At 46.4% G+C, this 20,810-nt stretch overlaps 1 protein-coding gene across 1 annotated transcript; it reads left to right on the plus strand.

Moving 5' to 3' along the window:
* Nucleotides 1–837: 837 nt before the first annotated feature.
* Nucleotides 838–18,455, plus strand: LOC123764824 (uncharacterized). The gene is made up of 9 exons (XM_045753016.2): nucleotides 838–1,231; nucleotides 1,788–1,846; nucleotides 3,478–3,644; nucleotides 7,904–8,075; nucleotides 9,431–9,562; nucleotides 9,862–9,906; nucleotides 16,430–16,516; nucleotides 17,369–17,481; nucleotides 18,347–18,455. The coding sequence occupies exons 1-9, from the start codon at nucleotides 853–855 to the stop codon at nucleotides 18,360–18,362; spliced, it is 1,170 nt and encodes a 389-aa protein (XP_045608972.2). The 5' UTR covers nucleotides 838–852; the 3' UTR covers nucleotides 18,363–18,455.
* The last annotated feature ends 2,355 nt before the right edge of the window (nucleotides 18,456–20,810 follow it).

Here is a 20,810-nt window from a genome sequence, read left to right on the forward strand (position 1 = left end):
AAGTTAGGTTAGGTAAAGTTAGGTTAGGTTAGCTTACATTAAGTTAGGTAAGGCTTGGTTAGATTAGGTAAAGTTAGGTTAGGTTAGCTTACATTAAGTTAGGTTAGGTTTGGTTAGATTAGGTAAAGTTAGGTTAGGTAAAGTTAGCTTAGGTTAGGTTAGGCTAGGTAAAGGAAGCTCAGGTTAGGTTAGGTAAAGTTAGCTTAGGTAAAGTTAGGTTAGCTTACATAGTTCAGTTCCCTCTGCCTTGCTTCAGTTAAAAAGTGAATCTTGAGAGCAATTCAACTGACAGAAAAATATACAATTGTATATCAGAATAACGCAGCAGCTCGTCTACCTAAGACTCTCCAACATCAAGAAACTGTCGTACTAACGAGCCCTTATCCTAACCTGCCAGAGGACCCAAAACAGAAAACGGGACAATACGTCACTTACACGACCCGCTGCCATTTTCTAGTACGACAAATTTTGACCTTATGTAACGCATACGTCAAAATACGACCTTCTAGCAGGAGGATGGGTTGTTGGCATGGTATGATATCTAACATTTATACATACAGAACAATATACAGTTGTGTATACATACATGCGTATTATGTACGTATGAAGGAAGGGAATTTACCAGGAGAAAGTGCCAAGACATTACCACTACGTAGCACTTGGAAAGGATCAGCTGTAACAGTTATCAACTGATAAAGTATCGTAAACTCCTTGTCCTGTTAAGCTGACTGGTATACATGACCTAATTCTTATATCAAGAGTGAGTTTAAGCTAATACCAAGCTTTACACATGACGATCTGAACCTGTTAGAGCATATATTAGTTTTTTCATAAACATTTAATAGGTTCAAAATGGCACCCCCCATCCCTAGGCTATTGTCGACAGCTGTGGTTTTGTACCGAGTTTCCCACATGATAAACCCCTTCCTCCTCTACCCCCACCTGTCCTGCTACCCCAATACCCCTTCTCCTCTTCCCCCACCTGTCCTGCTACCCCAATACCCTCCTCCTGCGCCCCCAAAGTACCCCAACTTTCCCAGCCGGCGCCCCAGGAGCCGCAGTAGCCGGCCGGAGCTTGAGCAAGTCCAACACTCAGCCATTAGTCTCGCAGTTATGAAATCCTTCTGCCTCGGGTTGCTGTTGCTGGGATATCTCCTAGCTCCCTCCCAGGGGCTCCCAGGTCCCTCCCAGGGGCTCAAACCAGGGGACGATGTTGTCATTGACGGAAGAGGTATGTTTAAGGGGACTGGAATCTCTGTGAGGTTCAGGTTCAAGTATGCTTATTGAGACAAGAAAGAACTACAACTCAAAGGGATAGAGTAGCTTAGGCTATTTCAACCACCCCCCCCCCCTCTCTGTGAGGTATTAAGTCACCAGAAACGTCCTCAATATGGACTTTTTACCCCCGAAAAACGTAAATATTTTGTTCAATTCATTTTGAAGAGGGTCTGAGAAGGAAGACAATAGCCTAATCTATCTTTCCCTTAGGCCTAATATACCACATATGTACTGAATTTGGCTTATTATGTTAGGCCTAGGATTGCTAATTTAGACATAGGATAGGTTGGGTCTATTGTTAGTCTGTTTCAGCTTCTTATAAGCCTTGTAGAGTTACCGTAGTTCGAAATGTAATTTTTGGGGTACAACAATGGAAATTGTGTAAATGTCATCCATAGTTGTTATTAGAACTGGCATTTTTAATGGGTTGCTTTTTAATAGTAATATTTTTAGATTTTATGCCTTGACGCTGTATAATTTATATTATTATTATTATTGTTGGTGTACAGAGATCACTATAGGCCTGGCCACCACCTACTTCCTCCGCTCCCTGATGACAACGGCTGATGTGAGTAACTCAACATTCAAAATTAAAAAATTCAAATGTTTATTCAGGTAAAGTACATACCTTGACCTTGAGGTTACCTTGAGGTGCTTCCGGGGCTTAGCGTCCCCGCGGCCCGGTCGTCGACCAGGCCTCCTGGTTGCTGGACTGATACATACATACATACATACATACATACATACATACATACATACATACATACATACATACATACATACATACATACATACATACATACATACAAGGTGTGATACAAATTGATGGATTTATAGATTGAAATTGAAGTTGAAATAAATTTATTGAGGTAAAATACACACAAAGGGATGAGGTAGCTCAAGCTATTCTCACCCCGTTCAGTACATCGTGTTAATACATACATAGACACACATCACAAACAATAAACATATTACCAAACATTCTGAGAGATTAACATATACATTTCCACCTTTACACAAGTAGTATGGTATCAGACGTACACATAAATACTTTTATGACCTAGGTATACTGTATAGACAATTTGCAAGAGACATGCAGATAATTCAACAGATTTATAGATAGAGCTAGTACATACAATGCCTAAATAAGCCACTATTACGCAAAGCGTTTCGGGCAGGAAAAACACTAAATCAAATTGAAATTCAAATTCAAATGTTTATTCAGGTACAAGTACATACATAGAAGATATGTTACAAACCTAATGTTGGATTTATAGATGGACTTAGTATATACAATATCTAAACCCATGAGTATCACACCAGAAACAAATACCTATTTGATATTCCAAGAGTACGACTTAATCAAACTAGAAATGCTTTACAAATCAAGGGACCCAGAATGTGGAATGACCTTCCCAACCATGTTAAAGACTGTACCTCTCTCAACCAGTTTAAGAGTAAAACTAAACACTACCTAGTTAACTCCCTGTAACCTTCCTTACCCCTAAATGTCAACCCATGTCTTGCTATTTTAAACAATGCTGTTTGTTGACCAACTTGTACAATTGATGATTTATGCCATGTTCCCCCAATTTTTTTATTATTAATTCTTTTTTCTACACAATTTATACTTTACTCCCACTTACTATTATTGTACACACTTACTATTATTGTACACACTTACTATTATTGTACACACTTACTATTATTGTACACACTTACTATTATTGTACACACTTACTATTATTGTACACACTTACTATTATTGTACACACTTACTATTATTGTACACACTTACTATTATTGTACACACTTACTATTATTGTACACACTTACTATTATTGTACACACTTACTATTATTGTACACACTTACTATTATTGTACACACTTACTATTATTGTACACGCGCCACAACACTTCCGGAACAAGTGCTTCGCTGACGACTTTTGTTCGAACCCCAACGCTGGAAAGGCTTCACCCACACACTAGACACAAACAATCTCTAGGACTAGGATGGTCCTAGAGAGACCTGGTCCTATAAGGTGTATTGTGATGGTCTAGGGCACTTCTAGAGAGGACCTTTAGGCTCGTAACTTATATTAGGAAGACCTTCCTGGTGTGTGTGGAGTCTGCCTCCCCCACACCTGCTAGTGTAGAGGTGGCAGTCTTGCATTACAGACATTGTAATACCGTTGCAGATATTCTTGAAGATCATCAACATTCTCCTGCCGGGCCCCGACGACGAGGTGGACTACTTCGAGGTGATCAAGGAGGACGTGGAGACGGTGGTCGGGGACTACATCGACCAGCACAACATGGACCAGCTCGAGGTCTACAAGAGTGACCTGGGCGTCTTGCTGCGCAGGTCAGAGGCTGGTAGACGCTGGGGGAGGCTGGTAGAACCTGGGCGAGGCTGGTAGACGCTGGGCGAGGCTGGTAGAAGCTGGGCGAGGCTCGTAGACGCTGGGCGAGGCTGGTAGACGCTGGGGGAGGCTGGTAGAAGCTGGGGGAGGCTAGTAGAAGCTGGGAGAGGCTGGTAGAAGCTGGGCGAGGCTCGTAGACGCTGGGGGAGGCTGATAGAAGCTTGGGGAGGCTGGTAGACGCTGGGGGAGGCTGGTAGAAGCTGGGGGAGGCTAGTAGAAGCTGGGGGAGGCTGGTAGACGCTGGGGGAGGCTGGGCGAGGCTGGTAGAGGCTGGGCGAGGCTGGTAGAAGCTGGGGAAGGCTGGTAGACGCTGGGGGAGTCTGGGCGAGGCTGGTAGAGGCTGGGGGAGGCTAGAAGCTGGGGGAGGCTGGTAGACGCTGGGGGAGGCTGGTAGAAGCTGGGGAAGGCTAGTAGAAGCTGGGGCAGGCTGGTAGACGCTGGGGGAGGCTGGTAGACGCTGGGGGAGGCTGGTAGAAGCTGGGAGAGGCTGGTAGACGCTGAGGGAGGCTGGTAGACGCTGGGCGAGGCTGGTAGAAGCTGGGCGAGGCTGGTAGACGCTGGGCGAGGCTGGTAGACGCTGGGGGAGGCTGGTAGAAGCTGGGCGAGGCTGGTAGACGCTGGGGGAGGCTGGTAGAAGCTGGGCGAGGCTGGTAGACGCTGGGGGAGGCTAGTAGACGCTGAGGGAGGCTGGTAGACGCTGAGGGAGGCTGGTAGAAGCTGGGCGAAGATGGTAGACGCTGGGGGAGGCTGGTAGACGCTGGGGGAGGCTGGTAGACGCTGGGGGAGGCTGGTAGACGCTGGGGGAGGCTGGTAGACGCTGGGAGAGGCTGGTAGACGCTGGGGGAGGCTGGTAGACGCTGGGGGAGGCTGGTAGACGCTAAGGGAGGCTGGTAGACGCTGAGGGAGGCTGGTAGAAGCTGGGCGAGGCTGGTAGACGCTAAGGGAGGCTGGTAGACGCTGGGGGAGGCTGGTAGACGCTAAGGGAGGCTGGTAGACGCTGAGGGAGGCTGGTAGACGCTGAGGGAGGCTGGTAGACGCTAAGGGAGGCTGGTAGACGCTGAGGGAGGCTGGTAGACGCTGAGGGAGGCTGGTAGACGCTAAGGGAGGCTGGTAGACGCTGAGGGAGGCTGGTAGACGCTGAGGGAGGCTGGTAGACGCTGAGGGAGGCTGGTAGACGCTAAGGGAGGCTGGTAGACGCTGAGGGAGGCTGGTAGACGCTGGGGGAGGCTGGTAGACGCTGGGGGAGGCTGGTAGACGCTGAGGGAGGCTGGTAGACGCTGAGGGAGGCTGGTAGACGCTAAGGGAGGCTGGTAGACGCTGGGGGAGGCTGGTAGAAGCTGGGCGAGGCTGGTAGACGCTGGGGGAGGCTGGTAGACGCTGAGGGAGGCTGGTAGAAGCTGGGCGAGGCTGGTAGACGCTGGGGGAGGCTGGTAGACGCTGAGGGAGGCTGGTAGACGCTGAGGGAGGCTGGTAGACGCTGAGGGAGGCTGGTAGACGCTGGGGGAGGCTGGTAGACGCTGGGCGAAGCTGGTAGACGCTGGGGGAGGCTGGTAGAAGCTGATGGAGGCAGGTAGACGCTGGGCGAAGCTGGTAGACGCTGGGGGAGGCTGGTAGAAGCTGATGGAGGCTGGTAGACGCTGGGCGAGGCTGGTAGAAGCTGGGGGAGGCTGGTAGAAGCTGGGCGAGGCTGGTAGAAGCTGGGGGAGGCTGGTAGAAGCTGGGGGAGGCTGGTAGACGCTGAGGGAGGCTGGTAGACACTGGGGGAGGCTGGTAGAAGCTGGTAGAAGCTGGGCGAGGCTGGTAGACGCTGAGGGAGGCTGGTAGACGCTGGGGGAGGCTGGTAGAAGCTGGTAGAAGCTGGGCGAGGCTGGTAGACGCTGGGGGAGGTTGGTAGAAGCTGTAGGTCCACTACCACCACCCAGGGGTGGAGGTGCATATAATAACTTATTTATTTATTTATTTATTTATTTATTTATTTATTTATTTATTTATTTATTTACTTATTTATTTATATACAAGAAGGTACATTGGGAGTTAAGACAGTACAAAGAAATTATGCTGATTTGACATTCTTGTTAAGCCGCTGGCGCGCATAGTGTTTCCGGCAAGTCCTCATACTAACAGATAATTTTAAGTAGATAATTTACAGTAAAATTGACAAAAAAATTTACAGGTACATTGTTAGAAATTTTGACACAATAAAGAAAGATTAGAATAATAACAATAATAACAATAATAACAATACACAAGAGTGAACAAGGATTACTAGGCACATTAGGATAACATTTCAGGGTTATACAATGGTTCACTGTACCACAATATGAGGATCACTTCAAGGAATAATGCAGTAGAATATCCTCTCAATACAACAACCATGATATCAGATGATATCTAAGATTACAATGGTAAAGTTGGCTTAGGTACATATATTGGGGGATCGGGCAGCACTAGACACAGTGGGAAGATAAAGCAACAAGGTAGGAAACTATGAAGATGAAATTAGGTACTTTTTGGTTTTATTTTTGAATAAGGCAAAAGTTATGAGTTTTTCAGTTCATTAGGGAGTGAGTTCCATAGACTGGGTTCCTTAATTTGCATAGAGTGTTTACACAGATTAAGTTTGACTCTGGGGGATATCAAAGAGATATTTATATCTGGTGTGGTGATAATGGGTTCTATTACATCTGTCCAGAGAGAGTTTCAGAGCAGGATTTGCATTTAAGAACAGGGTTTTGTGAATGTAGTTGACACAAGAGAATGTGTGGAGGGAGTTAATATTTAGCAAGTTTAGGGATTTAAACAAGGGAGCTGAGTGTTGTCTGAAAGCTGAGTTAGTTATCATTCTGATAGCAGATTTTTGCTGGGTGATGATGGGCTTAAGGTGATTTGCAGTGGTAGACCCCCATGCACAGATACCATAATTAAGATAGGGGTAGATTAGTGCATAATATAGTGAGATGAGAGCAGAGTTAGGAACATAATATCTTATTTTGGAGAGTATACCAACTGTCTTAGAGACTTTCTTAGTTATGTGTTGAATGTGGGTGCTGAAGTTGAGTCTCTTGTCTAGGAATAGACCAAGAAACTTGCCATCATTTTTATTACTGATGTTGGCCAACAGCTAGCATCAGGGTGTATCACAATTAGTGGAGATCGGGTGGGCCCGGCCCCCAATGAGAACATAGAACAATATTAATATAGTGGCTTAAGGTCCATACGTCAGCCTAGAGGTTTGATCACTGATCCCCCTAGACAGGAAGAATGGATACTCCTTTATAACTAACTTATTTATCAACCCCTCTTAACAACCCCCCATATACCAATATGGGGGGTTTACCAACAATAACAATAACTGCTTTACCACACTATCTTACGTTAAAAGCCTTGGTCCACATAAGCAGGACACAAGGTTTTACAATTAGGATAAGCTAGGGTAAAGTCTACTTGTAAAGAACTCTGAAGCTTGCAGCAGCTTGGGGCAGTGAGCCCCTCGTGGGACCCTATCACCACACAACACTTAGCGATGCCCAAAACACTGGCTTATACTACACAATCTCACAAACCTAGCTAGTAGCATGGTAACACAGGTTTTGTACTGATCTTAGTAGTGTATAGTAGCTTAAGGTAAAGGAAGGGAGAAGGAGGAGGAGAATCGAGTCAGAGCCCCACAGGAAGATGTTGTCACCACACAACCAGAACAGAGAAGAACGACCCAGCTCCTCCTGCCTCCCACTCACTTGCTGCCGGAGGATCTTCAGCTGATCGTACAGCAGACATCAACCCAAGTTTACTCAGACCTTCCTTACTATTTCCCTTAAACATTCTAAGAATTGCTGATAATTAGTTCACTTATAATTAATGAACAACAAGCTCAAGTCTAAATGCTCTGTGAGAAACAAGATTCGTCTTACGTCTGGCAAGGAAGATAGGAACAAACGAGCATCAGCAATCCTCTCAAATAATGTACTATTGCGCTCCCGCCCCCCTTGACAGGTACTACGAGGCCCCCACTAACCCCCACCCCCCCTTGACAGGTACTACGAGGCCCCCACTAACCCCCACCCCCCCTTGACAGGTACTACGAGGCCCCCACTAACCCCCACCCCCCCTTGACAGGTACTACGAGGCCCCCACTAACCCCCACCCCCCCTTGACAGGTACTACGAGGCCCCCACTAACCCCCACCCCCCCCCCTTGACAGGTACTACGAGGCCCCGGTAGAGAGCAGCACTTACCCGGACAAGAACACCGTTGCCAACTCCCTCTCCACCTCCATCGTTGCCAACCGCTACCTGGTGGAGGCCGGGGAGCGGCCACAGTCAATGATCATCCACTACGGCGACATTGCCTCCATCCACATCCTCGCCCTCCAGGTATACGTCGTCCTTGAGGGGTCGTAGGTCGCCCTCCAGGTATAGGTCGTCCTTGAGGGGTCGTAGGTCGCCCTCCAGGTATACGTCGTCCTTGAGGGGTCGTAGGTCGCCCTCCAGGTATACATCGTCCTTGAGGGGTCGTAGGTCGCCCTCCAGGTATACGTCGTCCTTGAGGGGTCGTAGGTCGCCCTCCAGGTAGGTCCTCGACGGGTCGTAGGTCGCCCTCGGTGGGAGACTGAACTCGGGTCAAGTATCTTTGGCTCTCCCTCAAGGTCAGCCTCGATCTTGTCCTCAAGGTCGCCCTCAAGAATTTAATTATGGGTCGTCCTCGAGGTGAGTGAGTGATATTGGGAGCGGAGAGAGGGGGGAGCTTCGTCAGACCGCTGGCTTCCTGTCCCGCGAGACCACTAGAGTCGGTGGCCTTCGGGTAAATTAAGGTAAAATTCTACAGGTTGTGCGCCTCAAGGGCGTAGAACACATTACAACTGACTGACAGCGTCCAAGTCAACTGACATGATTTAAAGATTCAAATTCAAATTTTTAAATTCAAAATTCAAAAATTATTTGAAATTATTTGAGATTTGACTTCGACGTTCGTTAGTAATATAACTTTATATATTACTTTTATCAAGGTAATTCTCAAAGTTTATATCAGAAGGACAAATAAGAACTCTTATGTTAATATATAACTCAAGAGCTTCCAGCCACATCAAGTTGTAACTCCAGTGTCTCCCTCACTGCTGCCCAACAGTTGCTACTTCTTAAATTTACCTGAGAGTCACTAAGACTCTAGTGGCCTAGACGAGGATAGGAAGCCGGCGGCTTGTCAAAGGTCCCAAAATATCCTAACTTGTTGAAATTTCACAAACTAGCAAACTGTTATTCAAGGTCGACCTCCACTAACGTGGTCCTCGACCCCCCTGAAGGTGGACCTCCATTAACGTGGTCCTCGACCCCCCCCCCTGAAGGTGGACCTCCACTAACGTGGTCCTCGACCCCCCCCTGAAGGTGGACCTCCACTAACGTGGTCCTCGACCCCCCCCTGAAGGTGGACCTCCACTAACGTGGTCCTCGACCCCCCTGAAGGTGGACCTCCACTAACGTGGTCCTCGACCCCCCCCTGAAGGTGGACCTCCACTAACGTGGTCCTCGACCCCCCTGAAGGTGAACCTCCACTAACGTGGTCCTCGACCCCCCTGAAGGTCGACCTCCACTAACGTGGTCCTCGACCCCCCTGAAGGTGGACCTCCACTAACGTGGTCCTCGACTCCCCCCCCTGAAGGTGGACCTCCACTAACGTGGTCCTCGACCCCCCTGAAGGTGGACCTCCACTAACGTGGTCCTTGACCCCTCAGGACGTGGCCGAGACATACAGCACCTACGGCGACGTCTCAAGATGGTGGGTGGACCTCAACGACCAGCTCGCCCACTACATCGACCACGGTCGTCGCCTCCAGGACGACGTCGTCGACTGGCGGAACGACATGGTACAGTTGGCCTTCTTCCGCCTCTCTGGTAGTTCTCTTATAACACTAAATCAACATAGATATAATTATTAAATGATCATAACATTTTCTTACCCTTAAAGAGTGTCAATAGTGTGTAGTCCGATGGGTTGAAATGTTAATATTATGAACAAATCCACTAGGGCCGTGATGAGGGTTCGAACTTACGTCCGGGATGATCCTAAATGCGCTTTAGTCACGCTATTGATATATAAATTTGATATATCATGCTACTGTGATTTCTGTGTGTTAATATAATGGTTTCATCTTCCCTGTTGCAGATGACGTGTAGCTACGACGAGGGTAATAAATACGACACTTGGACTGTAAGTATTGTTACACATGCCATCACCTCTGTAACGTACGTTTATGTTACGTTGTATTGTTACACATGCCATCACCTCTGTACCGTACGTTTATGTTACGTTGTATTGTTACACATGCCATCACCTCTGTACCGTACGTTTATGTCAGATTCAGATTCAGATTCAGATTCAGATGTTTATTCAGGTAAGGTATATACATACAAGTGATGTTACATTAAAGGATTGATATATAGATAGAGCTAGTACATACAATGCCTAAAGCCACTATTACGCAATGCGTTTCGGGCAAGAAAAAACATTAATATCTAGAACTTAATACTAATTGAGCATAAAGAATAAAAGATGTTGAGAACAAATACAAATAAAGATAAAAAAAAAGGGGGAACATGACTGAAAAAGCAGCACAAATACAATAGGTTGACAAACAGTGTTGATTAAAAAAAAAGAAAAAAAAAAAGAAAATAACAGACATGGGTTGACAATAGAGGAGTGAGGTAGATTACAGGGAATTTATTAGGTAGTGTTTAGTTTTTATCTTAAACTGGTTGAGAGAGGTACAGTCTTTAACATGGTTGGGAAGGTCATTCCACATTCTGGGCCCCTTGATTTGCAGAGCATTTCTAGTTTGATTAAGACGTACTCTAGGAATATCAAAACTGTATTTATTTCTGGTGTGGTGCTCATGGGTTCTGTTACAACCTTCTATGAAGCTTTTAAGATCAGGATTGGCATTATAGTTTAGCGTTTTAAATATGTATAATACACATGAGAGAATGTGCAGTGACTTAATATCTAACATATTAAGAGATTTGAGTAGGGGTACCGAGTGATGTCTGGGGCCAGAGTTGGATATTGTTCTAATAGCGGCTTTGTGCTGGGTAATTAGAGGACGTAAGTGATTTTGGGTAGTAGAACCCCAAGCACAAATACCATAGTTGAGATAAGGATAGATAAGGGAGTAATAGAGAGTCACCAGAGCAGGGCGTGGTACATAATATCTGATCTTAGAAAGAATGCCCACAGTTTTTGAAACTTTTTTTGATATATTTAGAATGTGTCCCTGGAAATTCAGCTTGTGGTCAATGAGAATGCCAAGGAATTTGCCATCTAATTTGTTACAAATTTGGGTATTGTTTATTTTGAGATTTATAAGACTAGAGGATTTATTGCCAAACAGAATATAGAAGGTTTTGTCAATGTTAAGGATGAGTTTGTTGGCAGTTAGCCAAAGATGGACTTTATTTAGCTCAGTATTTACTGTGGCATTTAGAGCAAGAGGGTCAGGACTGGAGTAAATGAAGGTTGTGTCGTCAGCAAATAGAATTGGTTTGAGGTGTTGGGAGGCATTTGGAAGGTCATTAATGTAGATGAGAAAGAGGAGAGGGCCAAGTATGCTGCCCTGAGGAACACCAATGTTGATGGGTAGGGTGGGAGAAATTGTATTATTCACAGAAACATATTGGAGCCTGTCAGTAAGGTAGGACTCGAGGTATTGTAGGGAGTGTCCTCTGACTCCATAATGATGTAGTTTAAGAAGAAGGTTTTGGTGGTTGACAGTATCAAAAGCTTTACGCAGGTCCACAAATAACCCAACAGGGAGCTCCTTTTTATCAAGAGCTGTATGAATCAAGTTAAGCATACTAATAAGTGCATCGTTAGTGCTTTTTTTGGGTCTGAAGCCATATTGGCAAGGGCTAAGTATATTGAGTTTGGCTAGATATGAGTAAAGCTGCTTGTATATAAGTTTTTCAAAAATTTTTGACAAGTTTGGCAGGATTGATATAGGTCTGTAGTTGTTAACATCTGTGGGGTCACCACATTTGTGGACAGGCGTTACTCTCGCTTTTTTTAGAATATCTGGAAAGGTTTGGAGTTCAAGTGACTTGTTGAAGAGCAAAGCAATAGCAGGGGCTAAAGATCTGGAGGCTTTTTTGTAAATTAAAGTTGGTATCTCCTCAAGGGCACCAGACTTGGTTTTAAGGGAAAGGATTATCTCATTGACGTCAGTGGAGTTAATAGGCTTTAGGTACAGAGACTGTGGATAGTTACCTGTAAGATAGTCCTTAATGTCAGTACTGGAAGATGGAATATCATTTGCAAGGGATGAACCAATGGAAGAGAAGAACCTATTGAACTCAATAGCAGAATCAGAGGCTGAAAGCTGACCATCGTTATTAGACAGGAGAGTCGGTTTGTTATTTAAAGATTTCTTTGATCCCAATATTTGTGAAATTGTGCTCCAAGTTTGTTTAATGTTGCTCTTTATTTGAGTAAATTTATCTTCGTAGTAATTAGTTTTGGCTCGTCTAATTATCTTAGTTAGCAATAATGAGTAATTCTTTGAGAATTCTTTGGAGACAATTCCTAACCTATACTTCTTCTCAAGGTCGTGTTTTTTGTTAATGGATTTCAGTATTCCCTTTGTAAGCCAAGGATTGTTAAGCCTTTTGCTTGTGACTTGTTTTGTAAGCCTAGGACAGTGGGTGTTATAAAGGCTAAGAGTTGTTTGTAGAAAAGATTGCACTGCTAGGTTGATGTCCCCTATGTTACCTAATTCGGACTCCCAGTTGACATTATCAGCAGCAGTTATAAAATTGTTTATAGCAGTTTCATTGTGCAGCCTAAAGCTTAACTCCCTTGTTTCTAGAGGTGGTTTGCTAATGTTAGTTAAGAGAAATGTGGGGTAGTGGTCTGTAGTGCTATCGGTGATTATACCTGAAGTAAGCGGAGAGGTTATGTTGGTCCAGATGTGATCTAGAGTCGTGGCAGTGCTATCAGTGATTCTAGTAGGTCTAGTGATTAAGGGTATGAGGAGGCAGGAATTCATACAGTTGAGGAAGCTAACAGCAGTAGGGTGTTCTGGCTCGCAGATGTTACGTTGTATTGTTACACATGCCATCACCTCTGTACCGTACGTTTATGTTACGTTGTATTGTTACACATGCCATCACCTCTGTACCGTACGTTTATGTTACGTTGTTGGGTAGATTACATACACAGTGTTTAGTGAGTTTTATATTTATTTAGTAGTCCTGGATACAGCAGTGTCGTAGACGTTGAGACGGAGCCTGGAACAGAGCAGAGAGCTGAGTGTGGCCGGAGTCGCGGAGCTCTATGTGGGAGAGCGTGGCGGCTCGATGGGGAATTGTGAGTGTCTGAACTCAGGGAGCTAGAGTGTGGCGGCTCGATGGGGAATTGTGAGTGTCTGAACTCAGGGAGCTAGAGTGTGGCGGCTCGATGGGGAATTGTGAGTGTCTGAACTCAGGGAGCTAGAGTGTGGCGGCTCGATGGGGAATTGTGAGTGTCTGAACTCAGGGAGCTAGAGTGTGGCGGCTCGATGGGGAATTGTGAGTGTCTGAACTCAGGGAGCTAGAGCGTGGCGGCTCGATGCGGTCGTAATCTGCTGTCTGCTCTGTGTCGAAGCTGTGACAAATTGCTACCCAAATTCCACAGCGACTTATACAGATGAGTCTGGCATCCTCATGAACAACGTCCCCTCGGTCACCAGCGCTGTATGGGTACCGGAATACCATCTCCAGCAAGGATGGCGGTTACCAAATCAACTATCTATTTTCACAGCTGAATTATATGGCTTATATCAAGCATATCAAGTTCTCCAAATAATCACAACATTACCAGTTGGGACTTATACAATCTGCAGTGACTCCAAGAGTGCGGGTCAAGCATTACTCTTCAACAACGTGTAAGGCGTTTGTCTACCCAGGTCTTCAACTTCTTCATGAACATCTATTGAACGGTTATGACACCTCTACCCAATGGTCTCAGCGCCTTGTGGTATGTGGTCAGGCCCCAGTACACAGGCCCCTGACGGTTCAGTAGACATCGCTCAGGACTCGTAGTTCTAAGGTTCTTGGTGCGATCTCCGGCGGAGGCGGAAACAAATGGGCAGTTTCTTCCACCCTGATGCTCCTGTTCACTTAACAGTAAATAGGTACCTGGGAGTTAGACAGCTGCTACGGGCTGCTTCCTGGGGATGTGTAACAAAAAAGGAGGCCTGGTCGAGGACCGGGCCGCGGGGACGCTAAGCCCCGAGATCACCTCAAGAATGCCTCAAGACACTCCAAAATGAACGTGTAGACCAACTAACCAGAGTGATGCACACATTACCCGTCATCCAAGCCCTCAAGTTGCACATAAAGGATCTTCAGAGAACCATCACCCAAGATTTTGTAATGAAATGGAAAACGTCAAACATGCTCACCTTTGTACTACGGGTCCATAAAGAGGCTAAACCTTCCCTGCACACTGTGCAGGCCAGCAAGATGAAGGATGGTAAGTGTTCCCCGAGGCGGAGCTCCTGGTCCACCTTGAGGACGCGTGGCGGACACATGCGCCGCCGCCGCCTGGGGCCTGCTCGATTACTTTCTGTTTCGCTGCTGTCGTTATTGTTTTAGATTCAGCTACTTGGAACAAAATGTTTGAAGTAGCACGGGCTATGGTGAACCCGTAGTGGACTTACCAGGCACAGGAGAGGGCCAAGTAGCACGGGCTATGGTGAACCCGTAGTGGACTTACCAGGCACAGGAGAGGGCCAAGAAGCACGGGCTATGGTGAACCCGTAATGGACTTACCAGGCACAGGAGAGGGCCAAGTAGCACGGGCTATGGTGAACCCGTAATGGACTTACCTGGCACAGGAGAGGGCCAAGTAGCACGAGCTATGGTGAACCCGTAGTGGACTTACCTGGCACAGGAGCGGGGCAAGTAGCACGGGCTATGGTGAACCCGTAATGGACTTACCAGGCACAGGAGAGGGGCTAGTAGCACGGGCTATGGTGAACCCGTAATGGACTTACCAGGCACAGGAGAGGGGCTAGTAGCACGGGCTATGGTGAGCCCGTAGTGGACTTACCTGGCACAGGAGAGGGCCAAGTAGCACGGGCTATGGTGAGCCCGTAGTGGACTTACCTGGCACAGGAGAGGGCCAAGTAGCACGGGCTATGGTGAACCCGTAGTGGACTTACCTGGCACAGGAGAGGGCCAAGTAGCACGGGCTATGGTGAACCCGTAGTGGACTTACCTGGCACAGGAGAGGGCCAAGTAGCACGGGCTATGGTGAACCCGTAATGGACTTACCAGGCACAGGAGAGGGGCTAGTAGCACGGGCTATGGTGAACCCGTAATGGACTTACCAGGCACAGGAGAGGGGCTAGTAGCACGGGCTATGGTGAACCCGTAATGGACTTACCAGGCACAGGAGAGGGGCTAGTAGCACGGGCTATGGTGAGCCCGTAGTGGACTTACCTGGCACAGGAGAGGGCCAAGTAGCACGGGCTATGGTGAGCCCGTAGTGGACTTACCTGGCACAGGAGAGGGCCAAGTAGCACGGGCTATGGTGAACCCGTAGTGGACTTACCTGGCACAGGAGAGGGCCAAGTAGCACGGGCTATGGTGAACCCGTAGTGGACTTACCTGGCACAGGAGAGGGCCAAGTAGCACGGGCTATGGTGAACCCGTAATGGACTTACCAGGCACAGGAGAGGGGCTAGTAGCACGGGCTATGGTGAACCCGTAATGGACTTACCAGGCACAGGAGAGGGGCTAGTAGCACGGGCTATGGTGAGCCCGTAGTGGACTTACCTGGCACAGGAGAGGGCCAAGTAGCACGGGCTATGGTGAGCCCGTAGTGGACTTACCTGGCACAGGAGAGGGCCAAGTAGCACGGGCTATGGTGAACCCGTAGTGGACTTACCTGGCACAGGAGAGGGCCAAGTAGCACGGGCTATGGTGAACCCGTAGTGGACTTACCTGGCACAGGAGAGGGCCAAGTAGCACGGGCTATGTTGAACCCGTAGTGGACTTACCTGGCACAGGAGCGGGGCAAGTAGCACGGGCTATGGTGAACCCGTAGTGGACTTACCTGGCACAGGAGAGGGCCAAGTAGCACGGGCTATGGTGAACCCGTAGTGGACTTACCAGGCACAGGAGCGGGGCAAGTAGCACGGGCTATGGTGAACCCGTAGTGGACTTACCAGGCACAGGAGCGGGGCAAGTAGCACGGGCTATGGTGAGCCCGTAGTGAACTTACCAGGCTGTAACTGCCTGTTTCGCGGTTTTGGGTTTGGACACTGTCGTTTGGCGTTCCTATCCAACGGTCCAGATTGTTACAGTGACTGGCGCGCATATCGCCTTGGGTCACGGGTTGATGGATTTGGGACTTTTTCTGGCTGTTTTTTGGGGGCGGAGGAGACGGTGTCCGGCGCCGGCTTGGCCAAGGGTTGGAGCTAGGGCCCATGGTGTTTTATGTCCCAAAACTAAAAAAAACTGGGGGCCGGGTTTAGCTCCACAGTGTTGTGTGTGTGTGGCGGCCCTGAGGGACTCCTGGGGCTCCCCAGTCATCTGTGTGTTTACTGGCCGCGAGACACATTAATTTCAGCTGATAAGCGACATTCATTTGCGCCATTAGGCTGCGCCATTAACCCTTGACGGGTACGTCGGGGCGTGTCCGGGTCCCACGGCCGTCGTCGCTCCTAAACCATTAATAACAACAACATTCATTACAGGTGACAGACCAGGTGTCCGGGGTGGTTGACACCTGTATGCAGGTCCATGGTACTCACAGCTGTGACGACCACTGCCAAGCCTATCAGGTGAATTGAGTCGTGAGTTAGTGTCCCGTTGCAACCCGTTCTCGCACTTGCTTATAGTCAATATCTTGCTTATGAATAAATGCATATGTGACATACTAATTTATTGTGAATATTTGAGATTACCTTGAAAAGCTGAATAGAAAACTACAACCTAACCTTAGTATGTTAAGATAATGGATATGACTTATTGCTTAGTCGATATTTTGCTTATGAATAAGTACCTATGTGGTATATTCGAAATTACATATTTTTTCAAGGCACTAACTCTTCCTTACGATTTACTGTAATCAAGTTTTAAATATTAAGAATGTCTTTTTTCAGTTTTATTAAAAATAGAGATTTTATACAAAATTTGACAATATCCTGAGTTACTTTACAATATATTTAAATATTTTAGTTTTGTTTTATTATTTTAATAAAACTGTAATATCAATATAGGTATAGGTTCAGTACTAATTGTAATTAAGAAGCAATAAAATGCTTATCTTAACATACTAAGAAGATTAGGTCGTGGTTTTCTATTCAGCTTTTCAGGTAAACTCCAATATTCACAATACATTAGTATATCACATTTGTACTTATCCATAAGCAAAGTATTGACTATAAGCAAGTGCGAGAACGGGTTGCCCTAAGATGACCAGTGCCCCGGGGCAGTGACCAGTGCCCCGGGGCAGTGACCAGTGCCCCGGGGCAGTGACCAGTGTTCTGTGATAATTCCCTACAGACAGTAAAACAGAATAGGAGAAGTGCATCACACTGTCTCATTGTGCACCATTTTATACTGCCTGTGTAATCATAACGTATCACTATGTAATGGTGAGAAGGACTACAGGTAGTGTCTGGTCTCGGCAGATCTCCATGAACAGGGAAGTGTCGCTCTTCGTGTGGAACTACTTGGGCAAGAGTATACGGCAGTGGGAGCTGCTGAAGATCAAGGCTGCCCGCCTGGCCGGTATGGTCGACAGGTCAGTGAGGCAGGGAGGGGTTACAGGTCAGTGAGGGGGGGAGGGAGGGAGGGAGGGAGGGAGGGGTTACAGGTCAGTGAGGGGGGGAGGGAGGGAGGGGTTACAGGTCAGTGAGGGAGGGAGGGAGGGAGGGGTTACAGGTCAGTGAGGGGAGGGGGGGCAGGGAGGGAGGGAGGGGTTACAGGTCAGTGAGGGGAGGGGGGGGGGAGGGAGGGAGGGAGGGAGGGAGGGGTTACAGGCCATTGAATAATATGAACAAAAACCACTTAATTATTTCTGGGGGACTTTAATATTGACCTCTGCGAGCCTGATAACCCTTCTGCTGTTAGCTTCCTCAACTGTATGAATTCCTGCTTCCTCATACCCTTAATCACTAGACCTACTAGAATCACTGATAGTACTGCCACGGCTCTTGATCACATCTGGACCAATATAACCTCTCCGTTTACTTCAGGTATAATCACTGATAGCACTACAAACCATTACCCCACATTTCTCCTAACATTAGCAAACCACCTCTAGAGACAAGGAAGATAAGCTTTAGGCTGCACAATGAAACTGCTATAGACAATTTTATAACTGCTGCCGCTAATGTCAACTGGGAGTCCGAGTTAGGTAACATAGGGGACATCAACCTATGCATAAGCCTAGCATGTACTGTATACATATACTGGCTGCCTGTCCCCCCCCCCCACAATGAATTATTATGTTCCTATAATTGGTCAGATGTGGTATCCGCATGAGTGTGTGAACTCGTATTGTTAACGTCATGACAATAGTTTTAAGTTAATGATGTTTAATCTACATGAAGCACCTATTACAGTACAGCAAATCTATAACTGCAGTGTTCTTTCTCTCTTGGCAGAGTGGTAGAGTCATGAGCACTGAGAGGTCCCTCCACCACCCACCCCAGACACCTGGCCAATGGAGAATTGTGTTTTTATTCAGGTCAATAATACAGTATCATCAAGACACTTGAATTTGTTTTTATTCCTGTATTATGTGGCGCGGAGGTGTTCTGTTGTGGCCTTAATTAACCGGAAGTCCATCATATCTCTAGTGTACTCAACGAGGACAAGAAGCCGGCAACGTATGAAGGCCATCCGCCTACATTTGTTAAATTGTCCAACTGGATAGTGAACTGCAGTAATGTCCTTGATATTTTGGGCTTGGGCGGGTAGGCGGTTCCATGGGTGACAAAAGCCCCCCTGTTCTCAGTCCTACATTGTGGCTTGTTGAACTTGACACTGTTGTTCCTTGTTTGTGTTACATTGTGGCTTGTTGAACTTGACACTGTTGTTCCTTGTTAGTGTTACATTGTGGCTTGTTGAGCTTGTCACTGTTGTTCCTTGTTTGTGTTACATTGTGGCTTGTTGAGCTTGTCACTGTTGTTCCTTGTTTGTGTTACATTGTGGCTTGTTGAGCTTGTCACTGTTGTTCCTTGTTAGTGTTACATTGTGGCTTGTTGAGCTTGTCACTGTTGTTCCTTGTTTGTGTTACATTGTGGCTTGTTGAGCTTGTCACTGTTGTTCCTTGTTTGTGTTACATTGTGGCTTGTTGAGCTTGTCACTGTTGTTCCTTGTTTGTGTTACATTGTGGCTTGTTGAGCTTGACACTGTTGTTCCTTGTTTGTGTTACATTGTGGCTTGTTGAACTTGACACTGTTGTTCCTTGTTTGTGTTACATTGTGGCTTGTTGAGCTTGTCACTGTTGTTCCTTGTTTGTGTTACATTGTGGCTTGTTGAGCTTGACACTGTTGTTCCTTGTTTGTGTTACATTGTGGCTTGTTGAGCTTGTCACTGTTGTTCCTTGTTTGTGTTACATTGTGGCTTGTTGAGCTTGTCACTGTTGTTCCTTGTTTGTGTTACATTGTGGCTTGTTGAGCTTGTCACTGTTGTTCCTTGTTTGTGTTACATTGTGGCTTGTTGAGCTTGTCACTGTTGTTCCTTGTTTGTGTTACATTGTGGCTTGTTGAGCTTGTCACTGTTGTTCCTTGTTTGTGTTACATTGTGGCTTGTTGAGCTTGTCACTGTTGTTCCTTGTTTGTGTTACATTGTGGCTTGTTGAGCTTGTCACTGTTGTTCCTTGTTTGTGTTACATTGTGGCTTGTTGAGCTTGTCACTGTTGTTCCTTGTTTGTGTTACATTGTGGCTTGTTGAGCTTGTCACTGTTGTTCCTTGTTTGTGTTACATTGTGGCTTGTTGAGCTTGTCACTGTTGTTCCTTGTTTGTGTTACATTGTGGCTTGTTGAGCTTGTCACTGTTGTTCCTTGTTTGTGTTACATTGTGGCTTGTTGAGCTTGTCACTGTTGTTCCTTGTTTGTGTTACATTGTGGCTTGTTGAGCTTGTCACTGTTGTTCCTTGTTTGTGTTACATTGTGGCTTGTTGAGCTTGTCACTGTTGTTCCTTGTTTGTGTTACATTGTGGCTTGTTGAGCTTGTCACTGTTGTTCCTTGTTTGTGTTACATTGTGGCTTGTTGAGCTTGTCACTGTTGTTCCTTGTTTGTGTTACATTGTGGCTTGTTGAGCTTGTCACTGTTGTTCCTTGTTTGTGTTACATTGTGGCTTGTTGAGCTTGTCACTGTTGTTCCTTGTTTGTGTTACATTGTGGCTTGTTGAGCTTGTCACTGTTGTTCCTTGTTTGTGTTACATTGTGGCTTGTTGAGCTTGTCACTGTTGTTCCTTGTTTGTGTTACATTGTGGCTTGTTGAGCTTGTCACTGTTGTTCCTTGTTTGTGTTACATTGTGGCTTGTTGAGCTTGTCACTGTTGTTCCTTGTTTGTGTTACATTGTGGCTTGTTGAGCTTGTCACTGTTGTTCCTTGTTTGTGTTACATTGTGGCTTGTTGAGCTTGTCACTGTTGTTCCTTGTTTGTGTTACATTGTGGCTTGTTGAGCTTGTCACTGTTGTTCCTTGTTTGTGTTACATTGTGGCTTGTTGAGCTTGTCACTGTTGTTCCTTGTTTGTGTTACATTGTGGCTTGTTGAGCTTGTCACTGTTGTTCCTTGTTTATGTTATATCTGACCTTTTGAAGACGTTGTCCTGATCAACATCCTCCAAATTGTTCAGTATTTTAAACGTACCGGTGAGGTCCGCCCTGTCATGCCTGGTTTGCAGTGTTAGCCCTGTGGCCCTCAACCGCTCCTGATACGAGATGACTTGCCTCTGGAATGATTTTTGTTGCCCGGTGTTGCACTTTCTTCAGAACAAAGATATGCTCATTTGAAGATAAGGTCTCCATGTTTTGATATGGGACAGGTTGACCAAACTAGAGGTGCACTACAGACTTGTACAGTTAAATTTTTGAGATATATACAAGAGTTGTTACA

This window comes from Procambarus clarkii, chromosome 5 (genome assembly GCF_040958095.1).
Source record: "Procambarus clarkii isolate CNS0578487 chromosome 5, FALCON_Pclarkii_2.0, whole genome shotgun sequence".
In the NCBI taxonomy this organism is placed as follows: Eukaryota; Metazoa; Arthropoda; class Malacostraca; order Decapoda; family Cambaridae; genus Procambarus; species Procambarus clarkii.